Below are 13412 nucleotides of genomic sequence, written 5' to 3'. Positions count from 1 at the left end.
GGTCCTTACACTGGCTTTCCCAGGTCTACAAATCACTCTTACACAAACGTTTTAGTGGGTTTGTTGACATAAGCTAACAATTTAACATTTCCCTGTAGCCAGACAACCACTGGGAGTTACTATTTTCATTCTAGTCCAATCACAGGACAATATTTTGTATGAAATATCAGGGCCAACCGCCGGGTGGAATTATTCCCCGCAGTTTAAGATAAGATTGATAATATTCCACCCCAATGGCGTACTAGAGCATCTCAAGTTATTTTCATAAAAATCCTATGAGTGCACCACATGGAAAATAGAATTGGAAGCCTGCAACTGAGTAAATAATCGGTATACTGGTGTCATACTTCAGTATCCTGAACGCTTTAGAGCACCGCCTGCTTCCAAGGTTCCTACAAATCTGCACCTACCAACGTCTCCTTGCTTTATCCAAGCCAGGGCAGCTAAAGAAGACTTGGAGTACAGATTCTTCGGGGCAATTCGCATGCCGGGCAATTCACAGCTTGCAAACCCTTCCATTTAGATGTAAAGCAATGGAGAGGGAGGGCCCCATGCCTGAACTGTAGATAAAGCTTCCTAGCAGCTACAGGTTTGATGACATCTAGAGTCGGCTCAAAGCAAAATATATCTTTGATTTCTAAAAAAGCGGATGTTAATTTGCCTGTATGAGTGCAGCTGTAGAGTGGAGCCAATCTATACTCCATATAATGGGCCTTCAATTATTTTCTTGTTATGGATAAACATGCAGACTCAGGAGCAGCCCAACATTCCCCAACTCCATACTGGTTAACACAAGTTTGATGTGAGCTAACCACAGCAATTTAGCAACCCCCCACAGATTTATTACTTCTAGCAGTTCCTCCCTATATGATAGAAGACCAGGGGTAGTCCACAGGCGACGCCAATACATTAAGGGTTTAAGGTTCGATACGACTGCAATCACCATTATCCCCAAATCTAGTTGGAGCGGGATTAGTGGAGTGCTCCGTGGGAGTCTTAGCAACTGTCTAAGATAGTGGTTCTCGACCTGCGATAGATTCTCAAGTTTGGAATGGCCCCATAATTCAGCGCCATAAAGCGCACCTCCCCGGGCTTGAGCCCTGTATATTTCAATTGCTGGGCTGACCGTTTTCTGACTAGACTTGCAGAAAACTCATGATGCCGCTTGATGATTGTGCTAATTTCAAAGAAGATTTAATAATGTGAGCCCCCCAATCCATGGTTGGGGGGCTGGGATAGTGATGCAGAGATAAATAAAAGAGGATACTCTTTCGAGAGGTTTACCATTTAAAAAAAAGGGTTGGGACGTGTACTTTTTGGACAATTAAACGCCGTAAATTTGAATTTCTGTAGATTAATTTCTAAACCTCTTTCGCTACAGAATACTTAAATTTATTGAGAACCCTTTGTATCCCCATAGGTGATTTGGATACTAATAAATTATCATCAGCAAACATCCTTGTTGGGATTAGGCGGGAGGCTAACTTAGGGGCATCAAGGTCTTTTTCTGCTAACAGGGAGTCTATCAAGCCATTAATGTATAGGCTGAATAAAGTAGGTGCAAGCACACAACCCTGACGCACACCACGCTTGATCGGGATACCAAACCTGATCTGCGGGAAGTTGTTCTCGTAGAGCCGTTTAAATCAGATTGATTAAGTATACTGGAACCCCCATCTCACAAAGAACTGACCATAATTTTTCTCTTGGGACCAAGTCAAAGGCTGACCTCAGGTCTACAAATATTAAGTAGAGACTATCACCCCTCCAGGCACACGATCTTCCAGTACAACAATTGTAACCTAAGTACTTGGTCCAGGGTGGACAACTTTTCCCGGAACCCTGCCTGTAAGGGGGATAGTATCCCCTTTTCTTCCATCCAGGTTTGTAGCCCGAGTAGCAAAATGCACGCAAAGATTTTTTGTGAGATACCTATCAGGCTGATTGGTCTATTATTGGTTGGGAGGAGCGAACATTTAAAAATAAAAAAATAAAAAAGGATTATTTCTGCGCCAACCCAGCTGGAGGGAACCTCATACCCTGCAGAACTGCGTTGAATAACACCCAAAAAAGGGACCCCAGACAGATGGTTCACTTCGAAAAAGATCCCCAGGGATCTTATCCAGACCTGGAGCTTTACCTGGGGCTATTTTCGCTAAGGCTCACTTGATTTCATTTAGACTTGGATCATCCCCGAGTACAAACCCCTTCGTCGTCTCTTCCTCAGTATAGAGGGATTCAAAATGATCCCGCCAGACCTCTTCGTCCAGGTTCGGGTCTACTGATGATTTGGAAGCGGAGCTACCAGTATTAGCCACACCCCAAAAGGTTCTCATGTCCCCATCTCCCAGGGCAATTTTCAGTGTATCCCTCTTTACCAATTCGCACCCTTTTTTAGCTTCTTGGATAGCCACTTTATATGCCTTCCTTGCAGTTTTTATTTGTGGGCGGCCATTGGCTTTGATAGAAGCTACTAATGATCTTTTTGCCTTATGGCAGGGATAGTCATACCAAGGTGGGGGGGGGGTCCTACTGGGCCGGTTCATTTTTTGGAGATAAAAAAAGTTCAATGCAACTTCTCCTAATCTAGCGCGATTCATCTTAACCATATCTAGGTCTATGCCATCTCCATAAACCGTCAAAAGCACTGGCGGTAAAGCTTCCTATAGGGTGCTCAATTTATCTTCTGATTGACTAAAGTCAGTCCATCGCACTCTCCGCCTACAGTTGGAAATTGTCAGCCTGGAATCTATAGGGTTGTCCAGGATAGACATACTCCCTGGGTTTCATGGTTTTATTTCAAGTACAAGCGCGTGGTGATAGATATTTAGCTGTGGCATAATTTTGAAATCGATCAACCTTTCCCATGATTTGGAGTCGATTAGGATATAGTCTAGTAGAGAAGCACGATCTTTTCTGTGGAGCGTAAAACCATTAGATGTATCGTAAAAAGTTCTCCTATTGCACGCTCTTAGTGAGTGTTTTAGGACAAGGCAATTCATCTGAATCACCGGGGGGGGGGGGGGGGGGGGGGGGGGGCATTTTTTTTTTACTGGTGGGCATCTAGTCTCCAGGATTGCCCAGAAGTTATCCTCGTCATATAGGCTATCCATGGGTATGCCCTCCAAGGGCTCAAACTGGCAATTAAAGTCTCCACCTAGGATCACCACAAGGTTGTCACCTATTGTGCCCTCCAATATTGTTAATTCCTCCAACGTGGTAGACTCTTTGCCCAGGGGTGTTGGTCTGGAATATACATTGAGGAGGACTACCGAGATAGACTATGGAAATTGCAATGTGACACATAATATGTCATTGGAGTCCGTTTCAATCTTTTCGGCTGTACTACCCAAATGGACACCCACCCATGTCATAAGGCCTCCAGAAGGTCTCCCTTTACCCAGAGATGTTGCGGGAGTACTAAATGAGGCAAATCCTGACTTAAGAGCATCCCCTCTTGCCCAGGTTTCTTGAAACATGCCGGGTCATCTATCTTATTGTTCATTCGCGCAATGTTCCAAGATATAGCCCGTGTTTTTAAACAATTGGGCAGGTTCTGGTTGTGAAGAACTAAAGGGGGTGAATGAGATGACACCTTTATAATTCCTACATCATCTTTAAGAATTGGCCCTATGGCCAGTTTTTGGAAATGTCAGTCAGAGTTAGTTCACCATCGGGGTAAGTGCAGCTAGGGGGGCAGCTCATGCTCCCTCCGGCTGGACCCCTTTCAGCGATAATCAAAGGCAGTCAATCACAATGATCTAGACCTGACAGAGGAGTAAATCTGTTGGTCAAAGGAACCTCTAGAAGTCTAGGTACATCATTTTTAAAAGCCTGGAGTTGCCTGCCCTCCCCACAGAAACTCAGGACACCTGGTGGATAGAACCCAGGTCAATAAATGAACCCTAAGGGTAAAATAAACACCTTGTCCATATGTCTCCCATCCGCCCCTGCCAAATTGTCCAATAAAAATCTAGGCATCTTAGGGTTATTAAAATTAACAATTACACAATCCCGGTTTCCTTCTTTCCTCGAGTAACCGATCCACGGAGTGCATCTCGCCATTATCATATGTCTGTCCAAATTCCCCTCCCAAACCCCAGCATCCTTTAGACTATTAGTAAGCCAATGCAGAACTTTTAACATTAATTGATCAGTGGTTTCTGTCTGCATAGCCCGTAGTGGTGGAACATTCACTAGAACAAACACTAAAGGGGTGGCTGCTGGCGGGAGATGGCGGGAGATGGAGGGTCGAAGTCCCGGGAAACGCAGCATTGTGCCCCCCATCTTCTAGTCATTGGATGTCTGTAGGATGGGTTAATTGCCTTACTGGAAGACGAGTATCACAACTGGTGACCTTTGGTGACACTGTTCTCATATCCATTCTGTCATCCACAGGCGGGCACATAATGGTCTGGGCATACTCACTCGACAAATTCCCTGCTGGTATGTCACAATTGTCCTTAGAAAAGTAAATTTCTCTCGATTACTAGTGTTGGTCCTATAGATGGACTAGAGGCAATTTCTTGCAGAGGTTGACGATTTAAGCACATAGGTTTAACTGTAACCGGGGCTGGCACAGAGTTCACTAATTGGTTAGCTAAGATCCCCGTTGTGGTCTTTGGATGGGCTGAAAGGACCTCAATGGCAGAGAGGCTTAATTTCGCTTGAGTATCAACGTTAACAAGTCGTTCTTCAATCCGGTCAGTCTATAAGTAATAGGGAATAGTAAAGTTGACAAGAGATTTTCCAGCCTTCTCCACATATCCTCGTTAGGGTTTGAGGAGCGACCGCCCAATGCTGCAAGGTCGAAGTCTGGGGGGGGTCATTACCTCGGTACTCGAAATACTTGGTATAACTGGTTTGGTGCATCCTCCATTTTGATTAGTCCTAGGCGCTTTTGCTATAGTCTGCCTCTGGGGGCCACTTCCTCTCTTCCGTCAGTGGATCAGGTAAACATTTATTGTTATTTGTTTTATTCTTTTCCAAGGAGCTAGCTGACGATCTTAAGGGAACACTAGTTACAGTGGATGCAGTAACTGTAGGAAGTTTCGCCAAGCTATCCTGAGGACTTGGTGGAATGGACACGGAGGTGCTATCCTAATTAGAGGTTAAAACTGTAGTATTTTTCTGAGTGTTAACCGGTGAGAGTGCTGTAGCAATTAAGCCTAGCTTCAATCTTTTCGTCAAGTGCGGATCCAAAGACAAGCGGCGCTCAGTTAACGCTATTTCCTTCTCAAGGACAGGCGTTGCCCTGATTATAAACTGGTCTAAAGTCCCTGTAATGCTTCCACCATTAGGGACATCTACCCTCTTCGCGTCCCGCTTACTCATTGTTAACGAAATGAAAAGAAATGAGCCAGGCGTTCAACAAATGTTAGAGTGCATACTTAAGGTAGTTAAACGTTTGAAGAAAATGAACTAACCTTTTGGTGGAAGATATTAGAGAATGGTCAGCACAGCCGAGCCCAGCCTAGTCCGGTCTCTGGCGGGCGCGAGCCCAACGATGGCTTTAAAGCGCCTCCTGCCGCTGGTTAACGACGCGCCTATGAAGCGCCCTGGGGACTCTGGGAAGTGGAGTCCCGGGCGCAGAGTACAACGTTGCAGTCCCCCACGGACTGTTTGCGGGCAGTGGAGCTTTTTGGCGTCAAAGCAGATGGTGTCCTAGGCATATGTCTGGTGCCTTAGCCAAGAAGCAACAAAAGGTAGCACTGTTCAAGCAAAAGCGTCCGTGGGTGTGTCTCCTGAAACAGAATCGCTCTCCATAAAGTTTGAAAAAGAAAAAAAAAAAACTAAAGGAAAGCAGCGTCCCTGGTTCCACCGCAAGCTTACGCTGTAGTGAAGGTTTCTAAAACTGCCAAACTGTATCCAGGTTCAAAAAGAAAAAACATCAAGAGTGGGCAGAGTCCAATATAGCGCAGACTCCCTTTGAAGGCAGTCGAGTACTCCTCGGAGATTGAGCTTCTCGGAGAGGAGACGGGAACCCAGTTCACGGCTTGGATGCAGCGGGAGCCGACGAGCTAATCAGCGTGTTCTTTAGCTAAAAAGGTATTTGAGAGCAACTGTTTATGAAGGGGCAGCGGTATCCCAAGCAAGCGTGGACTAACCGCAACCCTCGCCAGGTGACACGGAGAACCATGAGTGAAAAGCGTGGCGTGCCAGTGGCTTGTACCACAGAGCAGCAAACAGCCGCGAGCAAAGGGGCGGCGTGTCAGCTGATCGCAACGCCAAGTCAGAAAGAGTATGCAGCACACCAGGGCGAAGCGAGGAAGCACCGCGGCCCGACTTAGCCGCCAAGTCCAGCAGAGGACACAGCTTGTATCTTAGTTTTCCGAGTTCCTAATCCTCTGGAACGCCATCGGATGCACTTGCAGCTAGAAAATGGGGAGAATCACTCGAATCAGGAGCAGCGCAAATCAATTTTTGTCTCTAAGCCCTGTCCTTTCCAGACTGGGCATCAGACTTCCTGCTAGGGTAAAAGGTTCCTCATCTTCTTTATGGGGCCATCTGGACCCATAAAGAAGATAAGAAACCTTTTACTTCAGCAGTAAGTCAAGGAACCCAATCTGAAAAGGAAGGGGCTTAAAGAGAAAGAAATAAGTAATGGCGACCACTTCTCCAATGGCTGGCCACCGTTTAGGAGGCCAGCCAATGGAGAAGAGGGGCGGGGCTTAACCCTCACTATTGAAACTCACTCTAAAACAAAATCTCGCGAGCTCGACTGCGCATGTGCGCAGTAAGCCACATGAGCCCTAAAAACGGTTTTCTGGGGGTGGATTGTAAGCCCACTGAATTGTAAACAATAAGTCTCACAGAGTATGCGCATTGTGGAGATAGGTCCTGATCTCAAAACATTTATATAAGCAGTGTGTTCTTGAATTATAACCACACCCCGTTCAGTAATTGCTGGAGGTCGTGTGAGATAGGCACTTAACCTGAAGAAACAGAATTGGCTGGAGGGGAGTGAGGGGTGGATTCATTTTGTCACAGACTTCAATCTGTTGACTACTATTTCTAGGAAACACTTGCCTCTTTTCAGATAAATGGATATATGAAGTAACAATTGTGCACATTAGTTAACTAAAGCTTCGCCCAACTACATGATTTTATGGCTCTTTCCCACCTCAATGGTGCACTCACTCTCGAGCCCTGTGGCACCGGGGGTAGGTTCTCTTTGTCCTCCAGCTCTTGCCTCATGGTACAGCTTCCCAGTCCATCTGAACTCATCTTGCCTAGCCATTGGATGTTGGTCAGGCTTTCATCCAAGGGGCAGTTTGTCAACGCTGGGGTGCCTGCATGGGAAACAAATCATATTATGGAAAATTCATGTTTTCTGACTTCAAACACCAAACTGCAAGTAGTGCCTGAAATTATAAATACCAAGCAAGATATCCTTTTGTCTAGGCAGAAGACAACTGAGAACTGGATCGACGAAAAAGCTTACAATACTACCATGTAAGGTAATTTTGTGTCTGCCAACTCATGATCCATTCAGGACTCCCATCATTATTCTTACTAACTTATCATTTTGCGCTGTCCATAAAAATAAGAAACTAAGCTTGATCAGTATGTCAGAATGGACAGTAGAAGTTACGGGTGCACATTATATGCAACTTTGTGGGGGGTCCGTACTAGACAGATACAGATGCCCTGAGAGCACACTAGCTATTTTTTAATCAAATGAGGGAGATGGAAAACCGATCCACTCAGTTTCCAAGGTATGCCATGACACAGGACCCTATCGATACTGCATACTTAGCCAGTACACTTTATAATGAATTGTTCTGTCAAAACGTTTTCTGTAGTTCCCCAAGTAACAGTCAAAATAGACAGGGTTGAGAGAGAAAAAGCAAGCATTGGAAATGCAATAGGTCTCGCATTAGAAAAGTTGGAGCTATTGGTCTTGTAAATTACAAATATTTTATTTATGTGTTGGTTTTTAAAATAGCTAAATGGATAGCTTTGTCATTTACAATGCCAATAGTTATAACTTTCGCGAATGTGACACCTATAGCATTTGGAATACAACATGTTTTGTATTTACGTGACTTAGATGGCAGCTCTGGTCGTTAGGCCACATCTCTAGAGCACGAGAGTGCAGCAGGGGAGAGAAGCACAGAGAGGGAGCAGAGAGTGCAGCAAGGAAGAGAAGCACGGAGAGGGAGCCCAAGAGTGAAGCAAGGGTGAGATGCACGGACAGGGAGCCTGAGAGTGCAGCAAGAGAGAAGCAGGAGAGGGAGTCTGAGATTATAGAAAGTGAGAGAGTTGAGTATAGAAAGGGAGAAGATGAGTTTGGGAGAGAGGCATGAGAGGTGGAAGGCAGAGCAATGGAGATAGACCTGGGAAAGGAGTAACCATGGGGGAAGATGAAGATGAGAACAACAGGGAAAAACTAGTGGTGTTGACTAATGCCAAAATGGTATAAATGATGCTGTGTTAGTGCTCATTGACAATCGTGTGTACCTTAAGGAGAGATGGGGAGGGGAGAGAAGGGAGAGTGAGGAAAGAGGGGAGAAAGGGAGGAGAGTGTGGAGAGAGGAGAGAGAAGGAAGAGTGTGGAGAGAGATGGTAGAGGGGAGGGGAGAGGAGAGTGAACAGAGGGGGGGGGGGAGAGGAGAGAGAGGAGGCAGGAGAGAGGAGAGTTGAGAAGGGAGAGTGGTGAGAGGGTGGAGAGTGGTGAGAGGGTGGAGAGTGGTGAGAGGGTGGAGAGTGGTGAGAGGGAGGAGAGTGGTGAGAGGAAGGAGAGTGGTGAGAGGGAGGAGAGTGGGGATTGAGGGGGAGGGGAAAGTGATGTGAGGAGTGAGGGGAAAAAGAGAAAGGAGGGGAGAGTGATGGTGACTAACAACCATTGACAAAGCCAATAGTCCTGACTTGATGTTACTTGTTGCATCATATATCTGGATGTATTGACAGAAACTGCAAAATACAAGTCGGGCGGCACACTATGCTAAGCACAGATTTGTAGCTTACTTAATTACACTGCCCACGCCCCTTTGAGAGACACCCGCCCCCCCAGTTTTTACATCCCACTTAAAGCCCCGAGTAAGCTGGTAGCTTTGAGCAACTGTTGTAGTAGGGGTTCAGTGATTTGTAGCAGCGGCTATTTTTCTTGTATTCCTTAACCTTAAAATAACAACAACAAAAATGGAGTCGTAAAGTGGAGCTACTCTGACTCTGAGCATACGTTAGCTAACGCTGCTCCTAGTTTGCTTGACAACATGCAGGTCGCATTGACCAATAGCAGAGTGCGGCACATCAAAGAGGCTCTCGGCCTCCTGAGCAGTAATTAGGGATGAGATGTTAACGAGCGCCGCTCAGATTCCAGGCAGCCTACAGGAGCCCGGGAGGTCTTGGGGTTCCGTGAAGACATGCCTACTGAGCGGGAGCTAATCGAACACAAGCTGGGCTGCTAATTGGCAGGTCTAGAGGGGTCAGCAGCAACGCTCGTTCATTTCTCTCAGACAATGGGAGTAGTTTTTAAAAGAACAGCGAGCCAACATGGAGGGCATTGCTGTGGGGAGGGGGGAGGAGAAATTAAGCTTACACATGTAATGTAGTATTGTACCGAGTTTGAGGTGTCCGGTAAGGAGGGAACTGGTAAGCATCCATTTCCTGGTGGGCATGTGTAATACTACTGGTGTATGATGACGATGCATTCATATTATAAGATGTTCTGATTAGCACTGCAGTGCTACTTGTTGCCAGGACTGCTTCTGGTGGGACATCTATGAAACCTATATTTGAAGAAAGGAGTTTTTCAGCTAATGAATGTTGGCACGTGCTGGCACTCAAATGTAAACACATGTCTTGCAATTTAAAAAGATAGAGCTTTGTACGTAAATATCACATATGATTTTATTCTTTTCATCAATTTTCCTTATGAGTAGTCATAAATTCTAAGACAGCCATGTGTTTCCCGTGTCCCTACATTATCGCTTTTTCAAGCCTAACAGTTCTGTGAAAACGTCTCGGTATTCGGTTTCAGGCGTTAGACTGTATAAGTCTCCCCAGGCGATTTTATATTTCCCATAAAGTTGATCAGTTATGAAGTAGTCTTCACATTGACAAGGTTTCAGATTGCTTGCTGTAGGTAAAGCATGATGTGGCATCATATTGATGATTTGATATTTATAGACTACACTTTGGAACTGCTCTCTGCTCACAAGATTGTTACAGGAGAGGGCCTCCAATACTGAATCTCTGCAAACGGAGATATCTGGCAATTTCCAGGATTGTACCAGTCCTGCCAGTGACAATGCGAGTAGTTTTTAAAAGAACAGCGAGCCAAGACGGAGGGCATTGCTGTGGGGAGGGGGGGGGGGGGGAGGAGAAATGCGACACGGCAGGCAGGGGAGGGGGCGGAGCAGGGGTGTGGGAGGCGTGTGGCTGAGGGAACAGACGGCGATTTGATGATGTGCATGCGCATTTTAGGTCAATGCGCTTGCGCATGGACCTAAAACCGCACGGGCACAGCACCAAATAGCCAGTTGGGTAGCCAGTTGGGTAAAGTCTGTTTAAAGCCCTATAGTCTCGCTCTGCTCAATGCGCATGCGCATTGAGAGGAGAGACCTAAAAATGAGAGAAGGAGATTCTGCAATAACCAATGTATATATTATACTTAAGGGGTACTAAAAATAAAGAGTGAAGGCAACAAACAAGAATATCTAGATACATTAATATGTTGCATATATTACTTATTATTCACTAGCTTGCTACAGTTTGGGGGGGTAGAATGGAGAGGAAGTATGCTGGAAGCATACCGGATTAGGCACGCCATCGCTGGAAAGATGAAAGTTTTTAATATCAGGGAAGGATCTTCAATAATATCACGATTTTCCAATGGACCAAAAGAACAAGTTACTAACGCTGCTTCTGGTGGATACAGTATCCGCCTGTGGATTCCTCACTTTTTGAATTCTGCCAATGCACAGCATCCCATTGAAAACTTTCTCTTCAGCTCTTCCATGTCGACGAGGACATCACAATGGAATGACACCACACGCAACTCCGTGTGACGTCATCGGAGCCATAAGACTACCTTGTAGGCATGCGGACGTCAGTTCCACCCTTAGTGGCGAACAGGTGAACCAACAACATTTTCACAATTATATACAGAATGCAAATACAACCAAAACTGGACATTCTTTATCAAATATTTCCTAGTGCCAAACATCACATGATTCCAACAATAACCACATAGAATATACAGTGATTATTTTTAGGTGCAAGCAGACCGATAACCGGGTTGGGGAGGGGGAATCCGTGAGGAATCCATAGGCAGATACTGTACCCACCAGAAAAGCGTTACCAAAGGTAAATAACCTGTTCTTAAGATGGATACATCTGCCTGTAGCCTCCTCACCTTTTGAATTGAATCTCCAAGCAGTCCCGCTCCTGGCGGGTGCCTGACTGACTATACCACAAATATGCTGAAGCACAGTACGTGCAAAATGGCCGCCCCTCCTCACCTCCGAATCAAAGCAATAGTGCTTGGCAAAAGTGTGGAGGGAGGCCCAAGTTGCCCCATGTAGACGTCAACCACAGGGACTCCCAGAAGCGTAGGACATACCGATTCTCTACTATGTTCAACACCCAGAGATCTGTAAGGAAGGAGAAGGGGGTGGAGGGGGAGGGGGGGGGGGGGGGGGGGGGGAGTTATACACCAGGAGAGAGCCCTGAACTACACAACCAAGCTTGCCTCCAATTAGTCACAGACTATCCCATCGCCCTGGCTACCACATCGGCCGTGTACAAACCAGACTATCACCTGGTGGGCAACAGCTTGGGCATCCGACAACACCTCTGAGAAATGACCTTGCACCTCCTTGGCCAATTTTGGGACCACCTCCCTGAGCGCGTGAATGTAGCGACCCAAAAGGCATGTGGCATTCGTTGACTTGAAGGCCATACTACCCAAGGAGAACACCACCTTTGCTGATTGCTCCATGCGTTTTGACTCCTTATCTGGAGGCATAAACATCCGGGTCAGGATCCACAACCTCTCCTTCCTCAGCCTCTCCATGGTCCTCTTGATACTCTTCAGCTTCTAATAGTCTTTGTGCCGCTCTCTGAAGCCTCATCAGCAGAACAGGCATCAGCAGAACAGGCGCGACAGCACCAGACGCAGTGCCAGTGACTTCGGGATCAGTGAAGGGAGGTCCACAGGAACAGGAGTAAGCGGGTCGAGTCAGAGCTGGTTCGGAACCAGACGGTGATGGGAATGAACCAGCCAGAGGAACTCGCCCCTCCAAAGACTGCAACAGAGTTGAAAATCTCAGCGTCGAAAGAGGCCAACTTGCTGGAGGCATTGGAATGAAAGGAAAGTGAGGTGGCAAGCCTCCCAGGAAATATGCCACCTGACCCATGGGGCTAACAGGCGCACCAGTAGAGTTTGCTCCTCTGCTGAACAAGCCAAATATCGCATTAAAAAAATGTGATGGATCCAAACCCGGGGTCAGGAAAGCAGGATACATTGGATCCGGTGCTACTGGCTCTGAAGCTGCTTGGGAAGGCACTAAATTCGGCTCCAGCTGCAGCGCCGGAGACAGGAGGTGGAGCCGCCGACTTCGGCAACAGTGGAGTTACTGTGCTCTGAGCCGGTGACGTGGCCAGAGACGCCTCATGTGAAGGAGTCCGAGAGATCTCATCCCTTCGATGACATCTGTGACACAGAGACACAGACTTTGGAGTCGCATCCTTCAATGAGTGACGCAGAGAACCATGGCGCAGATTTTTCTTATGTTTCCTCAGCAACCTCGAAGTGTGTGGAGTCAGCAACTTTGAATGGATCCTTGACCTCTTGCGACCCCTTTCCTGCTTCTTGGCCATGAATAATTTGGCCTCCCTCTCATTTAGCTCTTTAGGATTCATGCGCTTGCACGAAGCTGCACATCCTGACGTTGTTGTCAGACGAAAGACACCATAAACAGCCTTCATGTGGGCCAGTGATGGACATCTGGCCCCCACATTCTTTGCATGGCTTGAAACCTGATTTTTTTGAAGTAGTGATCCTCAATGGCTACAAAGTCACAACAATGTGTACCAAAAAAACTCCCAGAGATTGAGAGCCTGGGAAAAACTGGTAATTGTCGACAGTGCAGACTAAAGGGCACCGATGTCACCACGCCGGCAGGTTCTTATGGCTCTGATAACGTCCCGCAGAGTCGCGTGTGGAGCCGTTCCATTGTGCCGTCCTAGTCGACGTGGGAGAGCCAAGGAGAAAAGTTTCTGGGGAATGCTGCTCATTGGGATAATAAAAAACGTGAGGAATCCACAGGCAGATGTATCCATCAGAAAAGGCTACATTGAAACTGATGACTGCAACCCCGATTGAAGGCTTGTTTATTTATTTATGTTCTTATATAGCGCCAGAATTCGACCCCCGAAGGGGTATCTCCGTGCTTTTCGCTTTA

At 46.5% G+C, this 13412-nt stretch overlaps 1 protein-coding gene across 2 annotated transcripts in view; it reads right to left on the bottom strand.

Annotated features, from left to right (window-relative positions):
• Nucleotides 1–13412, bottom strand: part of FOXM1 (forkhead box M1) — a 192324-nt gene that overhangs the window by 139234 nt on the left and 39678 nt on the right. For both annotated transcript variants that reach the window (XM_086952815.1, XM_086952816.1), the window contains exon 3: nt 7141–7292. In XM_086952815.1, coding sequence (XP_086808941.1) covers nt 7141–7292 — 152 coding nt within the window. The remainder of the gene's footprint in view (nt 1–7140; nt 7293–13412) is intronic.

The sequence above is a fragment of the Lissotriton vulgaris genome, chromosome 1_2 (genome assembly GCF_964263255.1).
Source record: "Lissotriton vulgaris chromosome 1_2, aLisVul1.2, whole genome shotgun sequence".
Taxonomy (NCBI): domain Eukaryota; kingdom Metazoa; phylum Chordata; class Amphibia; order Caudata; family Salamandridae; genus Lissotriton; species Lissotriton vulgaris.
The sequence above is the reverse complement of the archived record's forward strand: the minus strand, read 5'-3'. Positions and strand labels throughout refer to the sequence as shown.